The sequence below is a fragment of the Mchenga conophoros genome, linkage group LG7 (genome assembly GCF_057382185.1).
Source record: "Mchenga conophoros isolate Kocher_MC1m ecotype Shallow Benthic linkage group LG7, M_conophoros_male_GT1.1, whole genome shotgun sequence".
NCBI lineage: Eukaryota > Metazoa > Chordata > Actinopteri > Cichliformes > Cichlidae > Mchenga > Mchenga conophoros.
This window is the reverse complement of record NC_140532.1, coordinates 48,821,644-48,848,100: the sequence shown is the minus strand read 5'-3', so window position 1 is coordinate 48,848,100 and position 26,457 is coordinate 48,821,644. Positions and strand designations below refer to the sequence as shown.

The window sequence follows — 26,457 nt, the reverse complement described above, 5'->3', positions numbered from 1 at the left end:
TCAGAAGCTCATCGATGTCTCCAAAAGCATTATAATGCTGTTTTCATTTGTTGAACAAGAAAAATACGAGAGGATTTTTGTAGTGATTGATTGCAGATATGGTACATATTTGTGTATATTAAGGGTCTCAAAAAGAAACCCCAAAAAAGCGGAAAAAAATCACTGAAATTTTGCAAATGGAATAAAAATACTGCATGAACAACAACAAGGTTTCACAACGCTTATATATCCAAATAGATGCAAAGCGTATAGAATATCTGCTGGCCTTTCATTTTATTATCAATATTATTATCGTGACATATACACAATAGCGCCTATTTCATTACCGCTTTCCAGGACCTTCTATTCTTTTGGACCCCATCTCTGGCATAAACTCACATGTGGGCTGGCATCTGAGCCTGTTAGATCTCTCTAGGTGTGGTTTCCAAGAAAGTAAACACAATGAGAAGAAACGAAATTTACGTCAACAGACAATGATCGGATACACGTACGATCCCTAAAGATCCCGAAAGGAATCTGTTCCTGTCTCCGTCTGTATCCTCGCTGCATCCAGAGTCGATTTGGAAACAAAGTCGCTAGAAGTGTATTCATTTCTGCAAACGCTGCAGCGGCAGGTTTGGGATCTTTTTTTGAGATACACATAGAGATACTTGCCGTCTTTCAAGCGGGAACATAATGTTCAGGGTTATGCTACATCCTGTTGTAAAGTTTCAACAATGCGCCATTCTTTCAAGTTATTTGCACGCTTCTGTGCAATTTTGTGTTTTACTCTTTTTTATATACAGTTAAAAAATGCACTCAGTTCTTTCCCATTCAATCTCTGCGGCTAGTGGTAGCTGACTCGTCCTGTGTATAACCTATGTGAGGATGACCCCGTATAAAGGCCTGAGGCTGCTAATAAAAATGGAAAGAGAGAGAGAGGGAACAGTAGGGACAAATCTTCCACTCGCACATGGCTGGAGCATAAATTAAAACAGTGAATCACGGGCGGACGGTGTCGCCTATGAAGAGAGGAAGAAGGACTTCAAATAAAGCCTACCGGGAGACCTTACAATGTTTACAGCTCCCCGTGAGAGGAGAGGACGAGCGCTGTTTTAGCAGGACACATTGTTCTGATTGTCTGATTATGTGTTTTACAATGTTTGTTAATACACAGAGGGGGTAAAAGTTACTAAGGTAGCAGCAAAGAGGCCGTGGCTCTCCTCAGCTTGAAACTTGTGTGGTAGTAACCCTTACCAAACCATCAGTGCCGAGTCTTTGACGCACTTTCACAAGATTTTCATTAAAGTGCAAAAAAAAAGGGAAAAAGAAAAGAAATGTAACTAGAAAAGATAGAATATTACATGTTACATTCTTGTATGAAAAAAAAGCACATGGGCGGGCAATTTGCCCCCACAACCACACGTATGCACACACAAAAGCATGACACTTAAAGCACATGGGTACAAACACCATGAACAGCGGGTAAATAACAGTCATCTCTGTCATGAACCATGTGGGGGTTTAAAAAAAAATGAATCCAAATGCATGTTGTTGTTGATGTTTATGTCGTTTTTGTGTGCAGGGCATCCACCAAACGTATACCTTCGCACACAAACACACCTGGCCATTTATTTTGCTTTGCGCGATCGTTGATTTCCTGGAACGTTACCTTAACCATAACATGTAACCAAATTCCACAGGGTGACACAAACACGTGTACAAATAAGGGGGGGCAGACAGACAGAGACAGAGGGAGAGGCAATACTGTCAGCACTTATTTCCCACTGATTAAACATTCATAAATCAACTTTATCTACAAGACTTTACACTAAACGTATTCTTTCTTCTTGTCTTTTATTCTTTCCCCCACATGTCGTTACGCTTTCTGATGGCTCCATGTCAAACTTGTTCTGCCAGTCGGTAGTACTTCCTCGAAACCTCAGGTCCGCGGTGTCAACCTTAACCGTACATGGGCGGAGCTGCCATACCACACCCCACCCTACCGGGATCAGCGCAGAGCGCACAGTGGATGTTGGCGATAATCTCGCTGACAGGACGGCTGAGCTGACCGGCGCGCGCTCCTCTTCTCAGCTGTCGGTGAAACGCGTTAAATCACAGGAACAGGTCGGTGTCTAAAAGCCCGCTCTCCCGGGAGCCTGCGGCGAAGTCGCTACGGCGGCGGAGACTGAAAAACTTTCGATCCAGGTAAGTCATAAATGCTCTCTATGCATACTCCATATTTTATTATCAGGAACAAGTGTGCGTGACGTGGAGGTGACACGGCGCGCTGCCTGCGGAGTTATAAAAAGTGAGTGTAATAGGATTTAGTTCTGGATGAAGACGTATTCCCTTGCTGACAGCTGACACGCAGGGGTTGAGATTGTCGTCCTCCCTCCCGGTGTGGGAGGATGATGATGATGATGCGCGGGGTCAGAGGAGTAATGAGGTTTCCTGTGTCTGTTCCATGCTTTATTGGCTTTAAGTCTAGTTAGGAAAAGGTGAGGAAGGCCACTGGCCCTTATAGCCTCAAGCTGATCAACTCAGTACTGGATTACAGTGTTAGTTCCCTGCAGCTCACCGAGTCTTTCCGCATTTAGCAACCCACACTGAGGCTTTATAAAACCACAGCTATTGCGTGCAGATTGATGCTGTGATATAAAGTCCATGTAAGTTTCATCACTTCTGCCGTTTTGGCTTTTTTTGTCATGCATGCTGCAAACCAAGAAGTAAGGATCACAGTTGAAGAGCAAGGGCAGTGCGAGTGTTCCAAGATCCAGCCTGTTCAGTTTAACAGATATCATTTGTGTGTGCATGTTAGGTGCATGGTTGACTGGCTTTATATTAACATCAATAGTAGCTGGTGCTTTTGCGGCAACTGTTGCTATGGAAAAGGTTGTAATTGGCGTCGAAATTAGTGATAACTCACAAAAATTAAGCGCCTTCAGAACCTCTTTTCCAATGCTGTTTTGTAAGGGAATTACATGCTGATACACACTTCTTATAGTTTCCAATTAGGCATTCATTTTGGTCTCCCACCACTTTCCAAGTGCATTCAGCCCAGTTAGTTTATGCTTTTTAATATTTCACAAGATGTCAATATACACCCACTATAAGAAATGCACAAGGCAGAAGATACAATTAAACACTGTTAGAGCCACCTACATCAAGTCTAACATATGCCTTAGATATTTAAGGAGACATTTCACTATCAGAAAATTGTTACAACATTAAAAACATGGAGCTTCAGACCAACTAGATTTGTCATAGAAGCTCACAGGAGACACTCGAAGGAATATTTCTCTTCAAAGACGGTTAATAAATACATGTTATCCCCCTTATCGCACAAACCAAGCAAGGCCGAAGATCAGTGGGATCATTATTGCTGCAGGTAGTGAGGAGTGCGTGGTCTGACGTCCTTAAATCTCTTTTCCTGCAATTGAGTGGCTCAAAAACACAAGCGGTCACAGGATACAGGTTGGCCAAGAAAATGAGGCAAGTATAATTTCACAAGCGGCACCTTATAATGCAACAATGAAGTAAAGCTAAAGAAAAAAAGCTGTTCCTGAAAGAAAGAGGCAACCCATGAGGGATTTTCTCTGTGATCTGTACTTAAGAGTAAAGAGAGAGAGCAGGATCTGTTTTTACTGTTTTGGTTCTGTTTTAGCTGCTTTGCCTTTATTGATATGATAACAGATAAACAATGGACACTGCCACTGGTCTAAGCAGTTATCCTAGCAGCACTCAACAAGCCCAGTTCCGAGTGATGGATTAATGCATCCACAGTCTGTATGTAAAAGAGGATGGAAATAGCCTTTAGCAAAGGCTGTTGTGACACCTCAAGCTGAGCATTTTTGCCATTGCCGTCGTGGTGTTTCAGATTTGAAATTTTAGTATCTGTCTGACAAACAGAGGGACGCTGCACTGCCCGTAGTTACCAGCGTTGAGCACACATTACAGATTGTCCTGCTTTATCCATGGGCTACGGGCTATTTAGACAACAAATTCATTAGGAAAGCGATGACCGAGATTACGGAGCAGGGCTTGTTTTCCCCACTTTCCCTTGTTTTTCAATGTCCGCACTTCTTTTTGAAACCAGAACATTGCCCCCTGTTAGCCATTAGAAAGAATGCAAGTTAAAGGCCCCCATCAGGCCCCACACACTGTATTTAAAAAAAAAAAACAACAACAACTAAGAGTCTTTATGAGATATTTTAAATGTTTTACACCATTTTATGCACTATGCACCCTGTCTTGAAGTAGGTAAAAGAGCAGCTACTTAGCAGAGCACATAAGGTGCCCATACCTTAGAATTAGTGGAGCTTAGAAGAAGTTTCAACAGGGAGGCAGCTTGCTGAATCTGGTTTTGGTTAAGATGGCTGGTCATTCTTTGATTAGCTAAGCAGACGTTATGGAAATGTGTCACACAGTCATGTAAATAAGTAATGGAAGAAAAGACAGGACTACAACAAGCTGGGTGGGCTTTTCAGGCCCATCTACGTATCAAAAGTTTTATGCTTTGATTGCTAAGGAGCATTCCAGATTCTCACTGTGCATACGATTTGCCCTCTGGTTGTCATTTAGTCACCTCTAAGTTAATATTGGCTTCAGAAAATGGTGCCTGCCCATTTCATATCACCAATGGTTAGTCGGCCTGTGATGGCTTTAAGTTGCTGAAAATAGGGAATGTGTAGACCCTAGAGCTGGGCGATATAAGATTTTTTCATATCACGATATGTTTTTTTCATTTCAGGCGATAACGATATCTATCACGATATAAGCCAAATAACTATATTTGTAAGATTTAAATGTGCCGTTGCTCACAAGTAAAATGTGAAATAATCAGCAGCTTGTTTTTATTTAAATATTTATTTCCCATAATAAATTCAACAGGGTAGATGTACTTAAGGAACATGAGACTTTTTCAGATAAATAAAGGCAAATATTGCAAACTACACAAAAGGCAGCCGCTAAAGCGTTTAAGTTTCAAAATAGAACAAACGAAACAGACTAAATTGTCAATTCCACTTAGAAACAAAATATTAATTCTAAAAATAAATCTTAGTTTGTTTAACAGAAGAACAGACAAAACTGACTAACTTTTGTCAATATCAAATAAACTGAGAACTAAAAGGAAATTCTCAATCTCTCCTTGTTGTATAGCTGAGCTTTTCAAACAGTTTTAACAGTTACTTTAGTCTGACAAAAGCCGAATGACGAATTAGCGCTTCCAGTCAGAGACTGAGGCTACGTCCACACGTACACGGGTATTTATGAAAACGGAGATTTTCCGTTTTCGTTTTAAAAAATAATCCCGTCCACACATAAAGGCAGAAATGAAGGAAAACGCTGCTATGAACATGCCAAAGCAGCAGGTGGCGCTAGATTCCTAACCGTGCAGAAATGTTGGCCAATCAGAAGTCTAGAAGCCTCGGTGGGAAATAGTAAACGAAGCTGGGGCATAGAAGCAGAACCGAGTCGTATGTGTGGACGGACAGTAACTGTGTGTATATGTAAGCATTTAAACACTGCAGAGAGTAGAATTAACAGTATTGTAGAAATTCATTTCACCGAAACAATAACGTGGCGCACACCTTTGACGCTGCGTTTTCTCCGTTTTTCTAGTCCACACGTAAATGCAAAAACGGAGTTTTTAAAAATCTTCGTTTTCAGTGACCAAAAACGCCGTTTACGTGTGGACGAAAGGTGCAAACGCATAGAAAAATCTGAGTTTTCAAAAATACCCGGGTACGTGTGGACGTAGCGCATGCACCAGTTTATTGTATTTCCAGACTTGCTTTCGGCACAATTTACAGTGCACGCTACTCTGTTTTTTGTCAGACTTGAAATAGCCGAAATACCTTCACACTACGGAACTTCTCTGTCTCTTCCGTTCGACAATCTCTCCGGCATTGGAACCATCATCTGTTTTCTCTTCGGTAACCTTCGGTCACGCTCGGTTGATTTCTCTAGTCGGCTCACTCTTTTCCTTAATTACCCTGGCGGTAGGGTGGCTGGCTGCTTCCCAAACAAATACACATGTGCGGCTTGGCACTTACACTGTACGTAACAAGTCACGTGACGTGACGCTGTGGCTGTGATTGGTTCGGCTCTGCGCTACTTAATTTGGATTGGCTGTTCTTTTTTTTTTCTTTTTTTTTAAGAGGACAAGAGCGGCGAGGTCTATCGCGATAGTTTAATTTTTCTATCGAGAAAAGTTATATCGCGATACATATCGTTTTCGTTCTATCGCCCAGCTCTAGTAGACCCCCTAAAGAGCAGTGTTTTCACTAGGAGAGAAGAAGTTCTTCCGCACATGATTGGGCCTTTCTTACTTTTCCAAACCTTCCATTTGGCACATAACACATGGAAAAACACAAAAAGCATAATACGGACTTTGATACATGTGAAAGTTGTTGCACTGACTTTATTCAAGTGATGAATAACCAGATTGGTGGGCTGTGTTTTTCTTTAAAAAGAAAAAGAAGAAGCCAAGCTGTCATTTTAGTGGGATGCCACTATATCCTAGTTACTGTGTAATTTAAGCCCTGCCAGTGTATTCAGTGTTATCGTGAACCTTTTCCACAAGTGCCACAATGACAATAAAAGCCTGGATCCCCAACAGACCTTTCGCTCTGCTGGTTATTTATGGCAAAATATGGACTGAAAACAGCTACCTACAGTACAGTGAACCTTCTTAAACACAAGCACGGGTCAGTGTAATTTGCCAACTGTGTGACTTAAAGTTTGTCCTAACAAGGTCAATTGAAGTGATCAAAGGCCATGTTTTTGTTAACTTCAGAGGTTGTCTTTTTTAGATTTGTTTAATTGCTGTGAAAACTGCTCTGACACAACTTTGCATGTCGTTTTTCTGCTGGTTTCTACACTTGATTGTTCCTCGAATTCCACTGGAACTAGTGTTCAAACCGGTTTTTACTTCAGTACCAGGAAATGTGTTTGGTCTGTTCCAGTCTGAGCAGGAATGCAATCCGAGTGATTTATGGTATCTTCTTTATATATTCTTCACCCAGACTGTGCAGTAAGTCATGGTCAGAAATACAAACTGTACTGTACAGTTTATTATCCTTTTACAAAGATAATTAACTTTGCGAGCTAGATCATGGCAAACCTGCGGGCTTGTTAAATCGATATCTTCTCAACGATACTGCCCCGAAACGCTCAAATGTATTAGTGCCTCCGCAGACGTGCTTACGCCCCAAGGAGGGGAAATTGTTATTTTCTAAATAAGGACATAAGTGGATGCGTAGTAAATGATTGAAGATATGTTGGGCACTTTGCATGCTCAATCTCTATAACCTTCCAGGAGAGAAAGACAGGTTCCCAGAAACACGTCTCCCATAGCTCAGCTGTGTCGGTCAGGTCTCTTGAGAAAGTGTGACTCTGCATAAGAAAGGAATGTTCTTTATTCATCAGCTGTGCAAAGGTGAGCTGTTGTGCTGTGGAGCTGTTGTACAACCACATCAGACGATGCTTCACTGCTCGCATTTTACCACCTCATCATCCAGCACGTGTACCATGACACTGGAAGACTGCTGACAAACAAAAATCCTGAATGATTTATAATCTCTAGCATGAATCTATTTTCACAGTAACCCGACTGAGTGATTTTGGATATTTTTGTCATGCGTCATCTTTACATTGCGTGTGGAGATCATGCTAAAACCAACAGAAGGTTTATCGGGCATTGATTTCCCAGCTTTTCATTTTATTTCTATTTTTTAGATGAAACCTTATGCACAACAGCAACTCTACCACCTCTCTGCACGTTTGCCTTTTTACCTTAGAGGTCGACAGTAAATGCAGTTACTTATTTACAGATCACGAACAGACATGTCTGGGTTTCATTCTCAAGACGTGCAGCATTTTTTTTTTTTGAATGTTACATTACATGTTAGTGACTCGAATGCTGTTTTTTTTCCATAATGCATGATGCAGGTCTCATCATAGTCAGGAATGATATTAATAAGAGGCAAGATGTTAAAAAAGTACTACAGCAAACTTTAAAATTCATAAATGTGGTGGTAAAATCTTTTGTTTGTTTATTGCAAAACACACTTGAGAATCCATACAGTGAGGATTATTCAGTAATATTGAGGGAAGAGCTTCACTCTGTTGGCCAGCACTTTTCCAGCTTGGCAGCTTATTCAGTTTGGACTACTGGTTACGTAAGAAGGCTATATGCAGCAGGAGGCTAATCCAGTGCCTTGATCTTAATGCCAATTATCAGATCATGGTGACGTTAGTAAAATGAAGGCACCATAATAATAATATTTTTTTTTTTTAAAGTTAGTAACAAGTTAGTAATACTGTAGGTTAGCATACTACTACACATAATATGACAGCACATGCCCAAGCACACCTGCGCCTTACACCTCAGCACGTTGTTAATGTAGAATTTAGCTGTTGTGAAACACATGCCATTAAAAAACTTGACGTATTTCATGGAAAAAAGGTCAGTCTGTGCCTATGCTTGTCTAGTTTTGTGTTTTTTCACGGCGTGTGTTAGGTTGTCATTCTTAGAAATAGCATGTATGCAATTTTATTGCAGGGCTCTCATGTTTCCACCCACGCTCAGTGTCGGCGCATTAAAGCATGCGCAGCGAAGTACTTCACATCATGTCATGACATGTCAAGGTGACGGCAAACATGCCACGAACATCTAGGAGATCTCTTGAGTCAAGGCGGCACCTTTTAAAACAAACAGCTCAGTTTGGACACTTTGTAATGAAATGGTTATTTTATATTCTTGATTTTAAAAAAGTCTAATCACAGAACAGGGCCTCTGTCCTGTTTTTTATTTTTTCACATGCAAATAAGAAGCAAGTTGCACACTACCCTTACACAAATTTTCTCATTTTTGAATCTCCCTTTTTTCTAGTTTTTCAGAGCTTTGTGTTGAAGAAAAAGTGTTATTTGCATATTTTTGCATATGCTCAGGTTAAACTGCATCAAGTGCTCCCTTAAAAAACACACAAAAAGCACTTCAAGTGTGATCATGCCCCTCTTTATATTTGGATGTACTGGTGGTTGGGGGTTGGTCAAAGGATCCTTGCATTTGACAGGTCAAATCCTGGCTTAACAAATGTTCAGGCCCAGCAATGAAAGAAAAGGGAGGCAGCATGTGAGATAACATGTGAGGGAAGTTTTTTTTTTTTTTTCTGTCAGCCTTATCGCTCATGCAACATTAGCTCTCCCATCTATTTAACCTCTAACTAATACCCCCTGCATCTACACTACCCCTGCCGTCCAATGGCTTTAGAGATAAAGGGTCGTGCAGAGTAATAACTGATACTACATCAGCACATGCCGAAGCAAATGCAGATTTTCCAGTCATGAGAAGATGAGTCAAGCCAGTTTCCAGCAAGGCAAATCAGCCTCCTGCTGTGTGTGTTGTCGGGGCAAAAGCCCGACCACAGATTATGCAATCAGTTACGCTGTGTGTGCCAGCTGGTAGAGGTAGTCAGAGACAGAGTGGATGCTTTTTTTTTTTTAATCCTTAGTGAAACAGCACATTATCCTCTAGAAGGTGTTTCGTCTTTCATCAGTTTTTTACTCTTCGTTTACTCAGATACTTTGTTTACCATTTTGGCTTATGATTCATATTCATAGCAACTGATCGAAATGGTTTCTCAGCATAAACTGATCCAACGTATCCGATATTGGATATTTCTTTACCACTGACTATAACGTTATTTCACCTGTGGTTAAAATCTTTTCACACCGTCTGTTTCTAAATGCGGAGGGCTTTGAACTAATTTTAGCTCTGCATGTAACACTTCACCGTCAAACAGGTTAGTGTCACAATAAGAAACCACACGGGCTGCATGTTCCAGTTTTTGTTTGTCATTCAAGTGTGTTGTAACTCAATACAAGATGTGCAATCAACATTGTGGGTCAACTGATTTGTCCAGAGGGCAGATCAGACAAGTCCTCCGTCTTCACCTTTCTTTCTTCCTTTCCTTCTCTCGTTTTTTTCAGCCCAACAAGGTTTTGTGGTGCAATGATGACGAAAGTCAGAGAAGTTCTCCTGCTGTTGTTGCTGCCAGCCTTTGTGCCGCACACAGACGGAACGCGTAAGTGTTTTGGCTTGAAACTCAGTCTTAGCACCTTCTTAGGTTTCTGACAATGAGCTAAGATATCCGAGAGGTGTGATCTAGCTGGTTAACACATGAGCCAGATCTGCATAATTAATAAGCACTAAGCAACGCTGAGTTTCATCTGTGGATATTTTTTTTGTTTCATATTACTCTCAACTCACGTTAAAGTTTTATTTCTTTCATCTTCTCATCTAATTTAAAATTTCGCCTTTTTTCATTGCTTAGGCTTGACACACTGTTTAGGATGTAGTCTAGTAAATTCCTATGTTTCCTTGTTTCCATCTAATATCTGTCTTAGGTTATAGTTTACCTGGCAAGCCCACAGAGATCAAATGCCGTTCTCCAGAGAAAGAGACCTTCACATGCTGGTGGAAGCCAGGATCTGATGGGGGCCTGCCTACTACATACGCTCTCTACTATCGGAAAGAAGGGTAAGAAACTCGCGCAGAAGCGCCCAAGCTTGTTATAATTTTACTTCATGTTATCTAGTAGCCACAAACATTGAGTAATAGTTGTTTTTTTAGTTCATTCATATAAACACAGATCATAATATTAGTATATCAGGGCCCTTTACATAATGTATTATAAAGGGAAGTGTAAGCACTTGGCAATTGTTAAAAAAATGATTTTTCATATTAATAAAAAGAAGAGTTCCATCAGTACAGCTGGCACAATGGGATGTTCTTGTTTGTGGTTTATTAAATGGCAACAATCCAAACGGTGTCAGAGGATAAAGATTGCAAAGTGCTAAGAGGTGCCCGTGAACATGGATTTTTAAATACTTCAAGGTTGATACACATGTACAGAGAAGGAGTGGAATTACTAGCTTATTTAACTACAAAGTGAAAACACAGTTTGTAAACACTGTAAACAATCCAGGCAGGCCTTGGTCATGCAGTGGTTAATAAAGGTGTGATGGGGAATACTATTACGACTGGAGAACACTGGGACACTAAAAATCTACTATGAGTACACCGAGAAGACTGATTGGAAACAGGTGTTTTAGATTAAAACAAGTGATACTAATGAGGGCAAAGCAAACATTGAAAAAGGCAGGAAAACAATCAAAGGAAGTCAAACTGACAGGAATATAAGAAGGCAAAAAAACGACACCCCCTCCCAATAAAATAACAGAGAGAAAAATGAACAAAACTTATATTGTATGTTAGGCTGCATGTGTTGCATGTGAAGAGGCTGATAAAAACTGAGCCACACATTGACAAGAATGATACTGAACTCCTGATATGCAAAGCATATGGCCACATAGTGTCATGGTTTTACTGTGGCTGGACTCAGAGGGAATCAGACAAGTGACATGAAGTTTAAAAGGTTTATGTACAAAGTATACAAAATCAGTACCTGGCTGATGACCTGTGTGGAAGATGACCTCTGTATTCTGGAAAGGTGTGGGGAGATTAACAAAGGGAATTAGCAAAGTCGGGCAGAGAGAATCTGACTGCAGTAGCTCAGATTGTCTTTGAGTGTTTACTTGTCAGCAGTGAAAGTCGGACTGAGAAAGTGGTTATTGGCAGGAATCTGAGGGAGGCTGAGGAGAGTTGTTGGAGAGTGGTCCGGCAGGTGATTTTCAGGTAATTCCTTTTTTTCAGAGGAAGTCATGTAATTAAAACTGTGACTGTGATTACCCAGCAGTGGCTCTTAAACTAAAAAAAAAAAAGAAGATTGTCAGGGTGAGGTTAGCCTAGCGCTAGCACCCAGGGCCTCACAAAATGCTTTCCAAGCTTTAGATATGAACTGGAATGGCAAGATGAGTTCTGGTTCAACAGGGTCTGACTCTGTGGAGAATTGACGAGACAAAGCATCAGGTTTCACATTTCAGGAGCCAGGTAGATAAATTATGGTAAAGTTGAAATAAAGCCATACATATAAAGAATAGTTGCCACTTTGCTTGTACTTTGCTTGTCTTGAGTCATTTGGAGATAAACTAGGTTTTTATGATCAGTCAATACAATAAATAGTATTTCAGCTCTCACTGGCCAGTGCCTCCACTCCTCTAAAGCTACTTTGATTGCAAGTAACTCTCAGTTGAATACGTCATAGTTTTTTGCTGGAGGCAAGTGCCAAGAAAAGAAGGCATGCGGCTTATCGTCGGCTTCTGTACATTAGCACTGTCCCCACCCGAGAGACCCGCTTCAATAATGAATTGTTTTAACAGATCGGGATGGTTCAGTACAGGTGCAGAGTTAAACCTGTCTTTGATCATTTGAAATGTTTGATCTGCTTCCTACTTCCATTTCATTTAAATGGCCTGGAAAAGGAAGTGAGTCGGTTAATGGTACTGGAGCTTGACTATAATTCCTGATGAAGCAGCATTTAAAGTTTGCAAATCCAAGGAACCGTTGTAGCTGTTTCCAGGATGCGGAGACAGGCCTGTCAATTACAGCTTTCACCTCCGTCTCCAAGAAAAGTCACATGGTTAGCATGAATTCCACATTTTTTGGCCTTAACGAAGAGTTTGTTTTCAAGTAGTCTCTGTAGTACCTGCTTGCAGAGACATGAAGTTCTTCGAGGGTCTCAAGGTATCATCCAAAAAACAAACAAAAAGATGTTTCAAACGTCTCTTAAGACATCATTGACCAGGCCTTAAAGACAGTGGGGGCATTGGTTCAACTAAATGTCATGACCATATATAGTGACCTAATGGAATGTTAAATGCCGTCTTCCATTCATCCTCCTCCCGGACATGGAACAAATGATAAGCATTACGTTGATCTAATTTTGTGAATGCTGTGGCTCACAGGCTGAGGTGATTAAGGGAAAAGGATACCTATTTTTTACAGTGATTTGATTTAACCCTCATAGTCAATGCAGGGTCGCAGAATCTCTTTTATTTTCTACAAAGAAGAAACCCGCACCCACTGGAGTGGAGAACGGTTGAATGATGCTGCTGTCAAGGGAGTCCTTGATGTATTTATCCATGGCAAGGTGTTTAGGACCGGAAAGATTGTATAGACGGCTTGAGGGAAGAGGCAGGGTGGTAAGATGCAGAGACTGGAAATGGTCCCATTTTCTTGTACACGTTCTCTGACGTGGGTATCGATAAGGTCAGCAAGGGCTATAATTCCTCAAAACACTTATTGCAAGAGGTTAATTCATCCTTCATTTGCTCATTAAGGGTATCATAGAATGTCCATCTTAGGGCTTTTTTCTCCAACCCTGTCTCAGCCATTACCCTGGACTCAGTAGAACCTCTGCTACAGACTTTGATGCAGGTTGAATACATGTCAAGCTGCTTCTTCCTCATTTAGAGAGTGTTCACAAACTAACTTGAGATTTCTTAATGAATACTGTGTAGGACACAGACTCTATAGGGTTTCATAGTAAATATGCTTTAGTGTATTTGAGTGCCTAGACCCTTAACAGTAGTATTTTGTGAACAATTGTTTGAGAAGGCCCGTGGAGAGCACTGAAACAGTAGTGAGTACCAAAGCAAAAATCCACCCCAGTGACCTGGCTCTCCACCAGATAGTTCAGGTGAGATAGGGATGGCTGTGAAAAGGCAACTGCATCAGGAGAGGGCACACTGACCTGAACCGGAGCTTCCGGGATGGGAGAAGGTGACAGTTTGGAGTGAATTATTTACAGTGCATTACCCATCTGTTCTACCCACTGATGTGTTTCACGTAGCTGCTGAACTATAGATGTTAAAGCCTTCTCATGTTCACCTAATACAGTCTGCTGCGTCCATGGGTTGTCTACATCGTTCTGTCAAGGTTTGACTGTGGCTGGGCCCAGAGAGCAAACTCAGGCAGCTGACATGAAGTTTAAAAGGTTTATTTACAGTCCACAAAATCAGTAAGTGGCTGGTGAATAGCAGGCCGAGAGAGGGGTTGTTGGTAGGCAGACTGGAATCAAAGGACGACTGAGGAGACTTGAAGGAGAGTGGGCAGGCAGGTGATATTCAGGCAAGTCCTTGTTTCCACAGGAAGCCTCAGAATTAGATTTGGTGTACTGTCACTGTCCGGTGGTAGCTCTTGAACTCCAAAAAGGTTGACAGGTGGGTGTCTTGATGAGCTTGCCAAGAATTCCAGATGGACAACACGGAAGTAGACAAGAAGCAGGAATCACTAATCGAAACAGCTGCAAACAAACGTCAAACATAAGGCTCTAATTTACCACCATACAATGGTGGTAAATGGTGGTAAATTTTACCACCATTTACTCTTCACCCATGGGCAGTGGCAGGAGCAATCCGCCCATAACTCAACCTGAGAGCAAAGAGGAAAAGAAAACAGGGAGAACAAGTCTAGCCTGCCTTAAACCTAACAGAGAGAGGAGGGCAAAGTTAACGTTCCTCATATCTTTTACTAAGGCTCTGATTAGCTTAGCATAAAGGCCTGAAGGTGATGCACATCTATTTTGTCACTGCTCCCTGCCAAAAACTAGTCCATCCCTTAACCCTCTATGACATATAGTCCTTTTAGAGGGCTATGACTTTTGAGGTTCTTTTCCAACTATTCCAGTCTTCAATGGCGGATTATTCATCTTCCTTAATATAACACGTAAGCTAACTTACAGTATTTTCTAATACTCAGAGTACAGTAGAGAAGATATGGCAGTGGATAAACCATGGCATGAAGGCACCCAGAGGTTGAAGGCCACTTCCTGCTGGGAAACACTAGATCCTGACATTGATCTAGATGTTACTTTGGGCGATAAGAACTACCTAAACAAATTGGTTTAGGTAGTTGTGGTGGTGGTGGTGGGGGTATTTTTTTTAGTATTTATTTTAGTATTTATTTATTTATTGTCATTGTCAAGAACAATGAAATTGCGTTTGGGGCTTCCATACAACCCAAAAAAAAAAAAAAAAAAAAGAAGAAAATAATAAATACCCCTTAAAACCCAAGTGTACATATTTAACCCAGTGTGACTCCAATGCAATAAGACAATCCTTAGCAATAATGTTCGTAGAAATTCAGACAAAGACCTGAGAAACATGACAAAATACAACAATGCAACCCATTCAATATTATTGTACTGTGAGATATGATATCAGATATGATAGTTATCTATTTAAGAAAGAGGGGGGGCAGGAGGGGGAAGAGAATAAAGATATGATGCACCAATGCAGACCAGTTCATTGCTATTAAGAAGTTGGATATGGTTATTGTCCGTGAGAGGGGGGCAGAGAGTTCAGGAGCCTCACAGCCTGTGGATACAGGCTGTTGGCCAGTCTGGATGTTCTGGCCTGTATAGACCTGTACCTTCTCCCTGAGGGCAGCAGATGGAAAAGGTGGCGCGCAGGGTGATGTTGGTCCCGCAGGATACTGTGCACCCTCCTCAGACAGCGAGTGGGGAAGATATTACTGATCTCTGGCAGACTTGTTCCAATAATTCTGCCAGCTTCTTTCACCACCCGCTGGAGTGCTTGCTGATCGGCCTTGGTGCAGCTGGGGAACCACACTAGAAATCCATACGTCAGAACGCTGCTGATGGCACAGTTGTAGAAGTTCAACATCAGAGATCTGGGAATGTGTGCGCTCCGCAGTCTCCTCAGGTAGTAGAGGCGCTGTTGGGCCTTCCGTACAACTGAGGTGATATGGTTGCCCCAGGACAGGTCCTCGGTCACAGTTACCCCCAAGAATTTAAAACTGCTCACCCTCTCCACCGCCTCACTGCCAATGAAGAGAGGCAGATGGTTGTTATGACCCCTCTTCCGGAAATCTACAATGATCTCCTTGGTCGTTTTGGTGTTTAAGACCAAGTTATTGTCGTGGCACCATGACTCTAGTTGTTGCACCTCTGTCCTATAGTTTGTCTCATCATTGTTGGATATAAGTCCGAACACTGTAGTGTCATCTGCAAACTTAACAATGAGATTGGACGCGCAGGAGGAAATACAGTCATGGGTGAAGAGAGTGTATAGCAGAGGGCTCAGAACACACCCCTGAGGGGCACCGGTGTTGACCACAAGGGTGGAAGAGGTGTTCTTACCCACTCTGACACTCTGTCTACGGTTAGTGAGGAAGTCCACAATCCAGTTGCACAGAGAGGAGTTAAGTCCCAGTTGGTGGAGTTTGGGACGGAGTTTGTATGGCCGGATGGTATTAAAAGCCGAGCTGTAGTCTACAAAGAGGAGCCGTGCATAGGTGTTCCTGTGTTCCAAGTGCTTCAGTAATGTGTGCAGCACTGTGGCGATCGCATCCTCGGTTGACCGGTTCTCCCTGTATGCAAACTGGTGCGAGTCCAGGGATGGTGGAAAAGCAGCTCTGATGTGTTTAATGACCAGTCTCTCCAGGCATTTGGCGGGAATGGGGGTGAGTGCCACAGGTCTGAAATCGTTCAGACATGTGACATTTGACTGTTTTGGGATGGGAACGATGGTTGCTGCTTTGAAACAGGATGGTACCAGTGAACAGGACAACGAGGTGTTATATATAGAGGTGAAGACGTCCGCCAGGTCCGCAGCACAGTCTTTTAGCACCCGGCCCAGCACTCCATCCGGCCCGGCCGCCTTCCTGGTGTTAATGCTCCGGAACACACGCCTCAGCTCATGAGTGCTCAGGACCGGAGCAGGGTCGGTTGAGGGGAGAGGGGACAGGACAGGGTCGGTTTTCTCCCTGTCAAAACGGGCATAAAAGAGATTTAGATCCTCAGCCAGAGTAGAACTGTCGGCTGAGGGTGATGGTGTTCTTCTTTTGTAGTCCGTGATAGCCCTGATGCCCTCCCAGACCTGCCTTGGGTTTGTGTTGTTCTCAAACCTGGCCTCGATACGCCTCCTGTGCTGCTGCTTGGCAGTCTTGATGCCTCTTCTCAGGTTGGCCCTGGCAGCACTGTATGCCTCCTGGTCCCCGGATTTGAAAGCGTTGTTCCTTGTTCGAATAAGTTGTTGAACTCCGTGTGTCATCCAGGGTGGATTATTAGGGAACACACGGAATCGTTTCCAAGTTGTTACATTGTCCACACAGAAACAGATGTAGTCCAAGTTTATGTCTTTTGACCGTTTTCACAATAATATAATGCACCATGCTACAAAAATTGTTTTTGAGGTTTAACTGTGAAGCTCCTGAGATCCGAAACGATTTGGATATCATACATTTTTGCAATAGTGAACCACCTGTTTCACCAGCCTGAATATGTACTAAATATGTTAATCAGTAATTTTGTTCTTGCATATATTTTCTTGCACCACAACACAACGGTTTTGTGGGAAATTTCATGAAGAAAATAAAAAGTAAAAGATTTTTCATCACATATTTCACCTGTAAGAGAGACATCTGCAGTGAAATTGGCTGCAAATAAATGCTGCACTTTCACAAACCACAAACCTCGAAGATTCAGCAATTTCCTCTGCTGTGATGAAACTCCATCACTTTGTGATTTTGCTAGAAGAAACATATATTGCTGCTTTCAGTTCGGGAGCTTTTTGCCTCGAGTCAGTGGCTTCCAATCTCTGCTGGTGTTTGGACTGAGAAAAGAAATCTCAGACTGGCTCTTTAAACTACACGAAGAAGGTCTCAGTTCTCCACCGCTCTTGAGATTGTCTCCCTTTAACATCAGCTTTCCTGTTTTGTTCCCCCATACTTGTTGTACTATTGCAAGTGCAGCAGAGGTGTGCCTGTTTGTTTGGTTTGGTATGTGCAGGGGCGGGTTTCACTGCGCACATGTCATGTCTTAATTGTGCAGCTTGCAAACATGTATGTACCCAAAGTTTTCTTTAAGAAACTTAAATTGAATCATCATTATTTTAATTTGATGATCTTGCATTTAATGTTCTGCCTAAAATGCTTTATGGCACAGATTTATTAGGATAGGTTTTTCCACTTAGTCAGTTTTGCCATGGTAATGGCCTGGTAAATGGCCTGTATTTATATAGCGCTTTTACTAGTCCCTAAGGACCCCAAAGCGCTTTACATATCCAGTCATTCACCCAGTCACACACACATTCACACACTGGTGATGGCAAGCTACATTGTAGCCACAGCCACCCTGGGGCGCACTGACAGAGGCCATGGCTTCCTGACACATCACATGTGCTTCTTTCAGTAACTCTATAAATAAATCAAAGTAATACCATTATAATGCTATATTATTGGTGTAGTATTTTGTATTGTTTCTCCTTTTTTGATGTCTTCTTGTATTCAACTTTCAGTTCACTGTGGTATAGTGTGTAGCAGCAGAGCAAATACACTTTGATTAATTGGTTTGTGCAAGTTCTGCTCACCATAGAGATGACATGAGTCACTTTCCCCACGTTTTCTGAAATCAAACCAAAGTTTATTGATTTAATTTATTTTTTCCGTCTCCAGCTCGCATGCATTTGTCGCAGGCAGCTTTACCAGCATTCAGAGGCTCACATATTTTTCCTCATGTTGTCCGCACCTGAACATGTCCCCCGACCAGTCGTCACTAGTTACTGCGACAGCAGCAACAATTTGTTTCCCATGTTCTATATGCAAACACTCCCAGTTGTGTTCATTATGACACCCAGGTCTACTGGGATATGAACCTGCAGTTCAAACAGAAAACAATACCAAAGTTATTTTCTGTGTCTCCTTTAATTAAATACAACATCCTAGCAGCTTGACAGTAAAAAAAAAAAGAAAGAAAAAAGATGGCCTCCACTTATTTTGCAGTCACACTTTCTCACCATCTGTCTCCTCTCGTCACTCTCACACACATGTGCAGTGTCAGGAATAGGGAGGATGTACACTGTTATTTTAATGTGGCTGTGCAAGCACAATGCCAGCGCACACCTGTGATTGCATGCCGCTCCTCTGCCTCTCTTGCAGTTCTAACGTAGTGCACGAGTGTCCTGACTACCACACAGCCGGGAAGAACTCCTGCTTCTTTAACAAGAACGACACCGTCATCTGGGTCAGCTACAACATCACCGTGGTGGCCACCAACGCACTGGGCAAGACCTACTCTGACCCTGTGGATATAGACGTGGTCTACATTGGTGAGGGGACTGGGGGCAGGGGTGGAGGGGTTTTCATAATTTCACCACAGGGATTAAAAAAAGCAGCTCCACAGCTGCTCGGCAGCACACTGCGCTACACTGTGGCAAATGCTCTTGGAGTTTAGTCACCCCCTCCCGTTATGCTGTAACTGCTCACTAAAGGTCACCTTTTAATGTCCACAGTGAAATTTCCTTTGCAGCGATTAAAGGACTAGCTGATGCACGATCTACAAAATCAACTGAAATTAAGTTTAGCATTAACTAATGCTAAATTAAACAAAGTTAAAACATTCTTGTGTCTTGAAATTGTAACAAGAATTTCTTTTACCTCCTTATCATTTATGAGCTTCTAATGTGTTTTTGGTGGGGGCCAGTCACACTTGAGCACATGCACGCTTGTTTACTGCAATGGAAAATCTGCTCTCTTTTCTCCTGCTTCAAAAATGCACACTGTCCAGTTATTTTAGACAATCATTTACTTCGCTAACAGAAATAAAGTACTTTAATGCAAGTAATTCAATACTTTAGTAAGAAGTAGTTCCATCCTTCAAAACAAAAAGTATATTCATGAAATATTTAAAATGGGAGAGTAAATTAACAGAGAAGTATTCATCTCGTCCTTGAGCCTCCTAAACTGGAAGTGTGTCGAGTTGTTCTGATCTGCTTATCTTTTTCTTTGTGTTACCTCACAATTGTCAGATATGTGTCTCCACGAGGATAGCGTAAAGCCCAAACAGTGACATTTATCACTACTATATGTCATAATACACACATCGACAAATATGTTGAAGGTCATTCCTGCAATGCTGGTGCTTATCCGCTGGGAGTGTCCTTTTGTTAGCTGTGTAACAGCTGATAATTCACCCTGCAGTGTTTTCACCTGCTGCCGTTCACAAGCCCTGTTGATGCCTATTGGTTTTTTTGTTTGTTTTTTCAGTAATACAATCTTTATTCATTGTTGGATTTGCTGTTGCTCTGTCTTTCTTTCATTCACATTTTCTCTCTTCTGCTCCAGTCAAGCCTCATCCTCCAGAAAAGCTAGAAGTGACAGTAATGAAGGATCAGGGCTGGCCTTTTCTTCGAGTGTCTTGGGAACCACCTCGTAAGGCTGACACCCGCTCTGGTTGGATCACTCTAATCTATGAGCTCCGCGTCAAGTTGGAGGAGGAGGAAAGCGAATGGGAGGTACGTAGGTCTCAGCGCATTTCAGGGTGTGGTATGCTCTTTGAAGTATTTGCCTTTCAAATTTGAAACTTTGTTCTAGGCTGGTGTAAGGGAACTACACGATGTGTTAGTGAAAGGACAGGTTTTTGAACATTTCAAATCTGTATATTGGCAGCCTGACAGACTAACTGATTTGTGTGTTTCTGTTGACTATGTGTGTTTCCAGAATCACGTTGCGGGCCAGCAGAAGATGTTTAACATTTTCAGCCTGCGGTCAGGTGGTACATACCTTATTCAGGTGCGCTGTAAGCCCGATCACGGCTTTTGGAGTGAATGGAGTTCCACTTCCTACGTCAAAGTTCCAGAGTGTAAGACATCCGCCAACTGTCTTTTGCATTAACTAATTATTATATATTGTATAGGATATATTTATTTATTAAAGGAACAGTTTAACATTTTGGAATCTATATTACAGCACTTTCTTGTTGAGAGCTACTCTTATAATCTGAAGCACTCAGTTAGTTTACCTTAGCATGAAGATTAGAAGTTAAAGAAGGAAGCTAATCTGGCTCTTTGCAAAGGAACCGGTTTAACCAATTTAATTATCACTAGAAATCGTATTCCGTCATTGTGGTTTTACTACCTTTTTTTGCAGGATATTTATTTTTCCAAGGGGCCACATGACAAACCGGAACTGGACGGTCGCACCAAAAAGTGGAATTCTGCTCAGTATTATAATATTTATAAGTTTGTTGGTACGGCCCTCCACAACAATCCCAGTTGTCATGCAGCCTCTTGGGAAAAGTATTTGTTTGCCTCGCTTTAGCATGATGTAATGATAATAAACCCAGGAAGAAGAAAAAAAGATGGATACTGCGTTGTTCTGCTGAAGCACCCACACATTGTTATGTTGCGTCTTTCAGATCTCCATCGGGAAAAGTCTGTCTGGATCCTCATTTTAGTCTTTTCTGCCTTCATTTTACTGATCCTCATATGGCTGATACACATGAATAGCCACAGGTAACAATGATCTTCTTAACCACTTTGCTTTGTTAAAATGCTGGTTATTATTTATTTAAATGTATTGTTTCTGTGCAATTTCAGAACGTAATAAGAAAGTACGCCCTCAATCAGATACAAGCTTTTATGTATAAGGACAAAACAACTGTGATGATGTCTTGAAAGGTTAACGCAAACTCATATTAACAACAGCAAATGACATAGACTATGTCCCTTATTTAACAAATATTAAGGCAAAATGCAGAAATTACTGCTTCTATAGAAATTAGGACGGTAAGTAGCAGCCAGCTCCTGATAATCAAATGCAAGTGTGACGAACAGAGGTTTTGTCAGATTTGCTCCACAGTACCACATTTAGTGAAAAATAAACACAGAATTTCAGCACAGGGACCTCATAGCACCTGTCAAACACAGCGGTGAAGGGCTGATGATTTGCGCTTGCTTTGCAGCCTTTCAGTCAAGGTCGATCATGAATTCCTCTGTATACCAAAGTATTCACACGTGAGGCCATCTGTCTGACAGCTTGGCTGAATCTAGGTCATGAAACAGGACAATGATCCCAAGCACAGCAGCAAATCTACAGTGGAACGGCTGAAAAAGAGAAATTAAGAATTAAAGTGCTGTAATGGCCCAGTCTCAAAGTCCAGCCAGACCTCAACCTGACTGAAACGCTGTGATGGGACCGTAAAAGAGCTGTGCATAAATGAATACCTGCAAACCTCAGTGAAGAGAAGCAATGCTATAGAGAAGAGGGTGCCAAAATTCCTTCACAGTGAAATGAGAGATTGACAAAGTCCCAAAGAAAACAATTACTTTAAGTTATTGCATTAGTTTTATTCATTTTTTTAAAATAATTATAGAGTGTAATAAGTCATGAGCTTTGGTCCATCAAAGCTTGCATTTACCTGAGCTTTAAGACCTGCTAAGGACTACATAGTTATTTTTAACACTGTGATATGCAAAACCTTAGAATTGACTGAGGATGTAATTATTTTCCACCATGACTGTACTTTGTCATATGTTACATAAGCCCAAAGCACTCTTCACACTTACATTTACACTTAGTAGAATATTATTACTAAAATACTGCAATTACTTAGCTATCAAATTATTTGAAATTCTTTACATTTTCTTATGAGTTGTGGCTGAATTATCCCTTTACCTCAAGAAAAATCAATACTCCACACTGGTGCCCATTTTTCACACTGTTCTGTAAAACCAGACATGGCTAAAGGATATTTCTGTGCAGAGACTTCAGTCCTTCCTTTGTTGTAAAAAAAAAAACAAACCACAGAATGATCTTATTCACGTGTATAAATTTCCATTAGTAGGAAAGAAAAATCTGATTAAATGTCTCACAGGTAATCAACTATAAATAACTGTATTAGCTCATGCGATAATGTGACCATTCTGGGCTTTGGTAGCATACTGCAAGTAAAATACTGACTATAGTCATCACATCTGTGATATTCAACTGCTGCTAACAAAGCCTTTTGTGTGTCTGTGTGTAAAGTCTGAAGCACTGCATGCTGCCGCCAGTCCCTGGTCCTAAAATCAAAGGCTTTGACAAGCAGCTTCTCAAGGTAAAGGGGTAACATTATGAACACTGTCTCGATGGCTACTTATTCAGACAAAATGTCTATTTGTATAGTGGTCAAAGGAGCTTGCAAAGAAAAGCGTCTGGACTTCTTTAAGTTGCTTGAAGACGTTTCACCTCTCATCCAAGAAGCTTCTTCAGTTCTAAGGTCAAATGGTGGAGAGTCCCAGATATAAACCTTAGTTTTATAGTCTTCAAGCAACTTAAAGAAGTCCAGACGCTTTTCTTTGCAAGCTCCTTTGACTACGATGACCTGGATGACTGAGAACCTTCACAGACATATTTGTATAGTGCTTTCTAATTGCATTGAGTAGTTTTACTCTTTGTGTGCAGAGTGGCAAGTCTGACGAGGTGTTCAGCGCACTGGTGGTGTCTGACTTCCCACCAACCACGTCTAACTATGAGGACTTGCTGGTAGAATACTTAGAAGTGTATGTGCCAGAACAGCAGGAACTGATGGTCGACGAAGGCAAGGATCATGACGGCTGCCTGAAATCCATAGGCTCAGCATCCGACAGTGACTCTGGCCGGGGCAGCTGTGACAGTGACAATCTGTTGATGGATAAGAGTGGCGCGGCAAAAGAGGAACAGCAGCAACAAAATCAGGAGGGAGATCAAATTGGGACGGAGACACAAGGGCCCAAAGAAGCCTGGGAGAAGGAAACGATACTATGTGCTAATGAAGATGTAGTTAGCCCCGATGCATCAAGTAAGAAGGTTAAGACCTGGCCTTCTGTGTTTTCCCCAGTGACTCCTTACAGCCTAAGCCCACTGGATCCACACAACTCACTTGAGATGCACAAACAGAATTGCCTTTCTGACACCCAGTTTCCTCCGGGCTCCCCATCCTCAGACCACTGCATCAAAAAGGCTCTCCAATCAAGCTACTGGGAGGTCTGCTTTAATAATAATCAACCTTATCCCCAGACAGATGTCCACCAGCAACTCCAGGCCCACAGCGATCGCAACATCTCAGCCATCAATGACGGAAATGCGCCCAGGAATCTGCTGTTGCCCACCCGGATGACTGAGTATGTTGAAGTGCAAAGGGTCAATGAGGAGAATAAGGTGCTTCTCCATCCTATTCCTTCAGGCCATACCCGTGAAGAAGCCTGCTCCTGGGTAGGACATGGAGACAACTACAGCAAAGTGAAAGGGGTAAACAGTGACAATGTGCTGCTGCTCCAGAGAGAGGTGGTGGAAGAAGAGAGCATGGAAATGGCTGGAGCAGCCGAGAGCTGCTACACATCTTCCATCGCTATTAACACTCCTAAGCCAACAACCTGCAGTCACATTGCCCTGCCGGTCCAGGAGGAAAGGGTTCTGGCAGTAAGTGGGTATGTCGACACTGCCACTATGTTCTCCCTGGACACTTAGCAGACATGCCAGCCCAAATTGGCAGTTGTAGAACATTGCAAGAGGCGAGGACTGAAAGATACGAAAAAGCACTAACACTCCTTAAAAAAAAAAAATTGCCAAGACAATGTATATTTATTTTTTTATCTTCTTCTCCTGTAAGAGACATGTCTTTGCTGAGGGCAGAGCAGTAACACACTATTGATTATCAAATAATTGTTATTGAATATCTTGACTAATGCGCTTAATTGAGTTTTGTAATTCTTCTAAAAATCCACGTGGTACTTTATATGAGCATCCTGATTGTACTGGATGTCTATCATGAACCATCCTCTCTGGCACATAAACGTTGTTTTCATCGATCCTATTGATATACCATATAGTAATTGTGATTATCTGTTAAAAACTGCAGAAACCCCGACCTTCTACTTTGTCTCAGTTTTTTGTATGTGAGTGTATTTTCCCTTTTCCTTATAGATACCAACACTACATTTTTAAGCTGCTTTCTCTAAAGCTACAATATGTATAGCATTAAAATTAAAAACAAACACAACAAAACACAGCAAAAGTGAGAATGTACTGCTCTATTTTTTCATTCAGAGAGAATGAGAATGTTTTTCTGTAAATACACCTCCTGCAGTTTTAATCTGCAAAGATATTTAGATTTTTGGAAGGCGGAGTAGTGTTGTATTACTTGGTATGGTAACGTACAACACTGCTCTTTATTCCTGTATGCACAGATGTCTGTATAGCCTACACGTACCTATATAAATATATGTATAGTTTTAACATGAAATGTAAAATCTTTGTGGAAAGTCATGTTTATAACAAAATAAAAAAAAAACTCAGTAATGGAATTTTGTTGATTTTTTTGTGTCCTAATTTGATAATTACATATGTGTAATTATTACTTGGCTGACAACATTAGTAATGAAAATACATGTGGAAAAGTATGCATTTACCCAGCAGCAAGCAGGGGTGGCATGTTGTTTAGAAGCAGCCCAGCATAAGGTGGTATTCAGGCCCCTGGATTGCTTTGCAGAGTACTCATTAATAATTGCAAATATTTACCAAAATGTTATTGCAGTGTGGTGATCCAAGCATTACTACACTGAATTGGTAAAATATCAAAAGATCAAAGAATTTCATACATTTCAATCATAGAAAAGTAAAATCTAATTTTTGTTTAGTTACTAAATACATACTAAGGATCTTCTGTGCTGTTGTACATGCAGTGGTGATCAGTGAGGCTGTGGGATAATCAACGATTCTTTTTTTTTTTCCAAACTTGCAAAAGAATGAATAACGTGACAAAATAAGCAAGACAAGTGAATTTAAAACGCAAACGAAAAAAGATAATGTAGCCTGTTTGGCGCCCTGGGTGAACACTCCCTCTTGCGCCCCCCCCCCCCACACACACACACACACACAACATATTAAGGATTGTACATTAACATAAAACTGTTGTACACACACACACATGTGAAGAGAGAGAGAGTTTGCATAGTATGCAAACGGCTACCAAACAGCCATCACAATTTGTCATACAATGAGAACAGGACAAATTGACAATGACTAATTAATATTAAAATCTGTAACATAATGTATTGTTTGGAGTTTAGTCTGTTACTGATGCTATTTTTACCATTTTTTCTTGAAGCAACTGTTACTCACATTATTTCCTTAGGGATTAATAAAGTATTCTGATTGTTTCAGGATGACCTGCCATTATCCAGTGACACATCTGCTTACCTGTATCTTTTGCTCGTTTCTCCTCTTCTTTTCTCTTTTTTCTAAACTGAGGACCTGATGGCTTTGAACTTTTCTTGTCCATCTTCAATTGGTTTTAATTTTGCAGTCCAGTATGAACACAAATCCCCCAACTCGAGGATCACCACAACATAACCTAAAAGACCTACACCTTAGTTCACAGATTCACTTTGGGTGCATTTCTGAGATTTCACACAACCCAGGATTCAAATCATGAATCCATAATGGGCTTGGATTTACAACATTATAAATTAATTGTGCTCTATTTGGAAGCAGCAGCCCCCCCTCCCCTTTCGACAGCTTGTGTGTGAGACTTTAAATCATCAAACTGTAAATTTTAAATTGTTATTGATCCCTTTACCCCGAGTCCTAAAGTGTATATTTATTTTCTTACTCTTCTTATATATTTTGTTTGTTCACTTGCACTGCTGTAACTGGAGCCTCGTCGTCTCGTCTCTCTATATACTGGACTGCAGAGATGGGCAGTAACGCGTTACTTGTAACGTGTTACTGTAATCCGATTACTTTTT

At 41.4% G+C, this 26,457-nt stretch overlaps 1 protein-coding gene across 2 annotated transcripts; it reads left to right on the top strand.

Annotated features, from left to right (window-relative positions):
* Window positions 1–474: 474 nt before the first annotated feature.
* prlra (prolactin receptor a) lies at window positions 475–25,030 on the top strand. Of its 2 annotated transcripts, XM_085279830.1 has the most exons (10): window positions 475–614; window positions 1,900–2,187; window positions 9,979–10,073; window positions 10,396–10,528; window positions 18,851–19,020; window positions 20,036–20,205; window positions 20,411–20,552; window positions 21,108–21,204; window positions 22,718–22,787; window positions 23,135–25,029. In XM_085279830.1, the coding sequence occupies exons 3-10, from the start codon at window positions 10,001–10,003 to the stop codon at window positions 24,176–24,178; spliced, it is 1,899 nt and encodes a 632-aa protein (XP_085135956.1). In that variant the 5' UTR covers window positions 475–614; window positions 1,900–2,187; window positions 9,979–10,000; the 3' UTR covers window positions 24,179–25,029. The 2 variants fall into 2 exon arrangements, with proteins under 2 accessions (XP_085135956.1, XP_085135957.1); XM_085279831.1 differs by lacking the exon at window positions 475–614 and having other exon boundaries at window positions 2,127–2,187; window positions 23,135–25,030.
* The last annotated feature ends 1,427 nt before the right edge of the window (window positions 25,031–26,457 follow it).

Bases quoted from the DNA above. Each gene is read 5' to 3' on its own strand.
- prlra (XM_085279831.1), top strand. From the start codon at position 10,001: ATGATGACGAAAGTCAGAGAAGTTCTCCTGCTGTTGTTGCTGCCAGCC. The intron at 20,206-20,410 runs GTACGTAGGTCT...GTGTGTTTCCAG, and splicing joins AGGAGGAAAGCGAATGGGAG to AATCACGTTGCGGGCCAGCA. The intron at 22,788-23,134 runs GTAAAGGGGTAA...CTTTGTGTGCAG, and splicing joins TTGACAAGCAGCTTCTCAAG to AGTGGCAAGTCTGACGAGGT.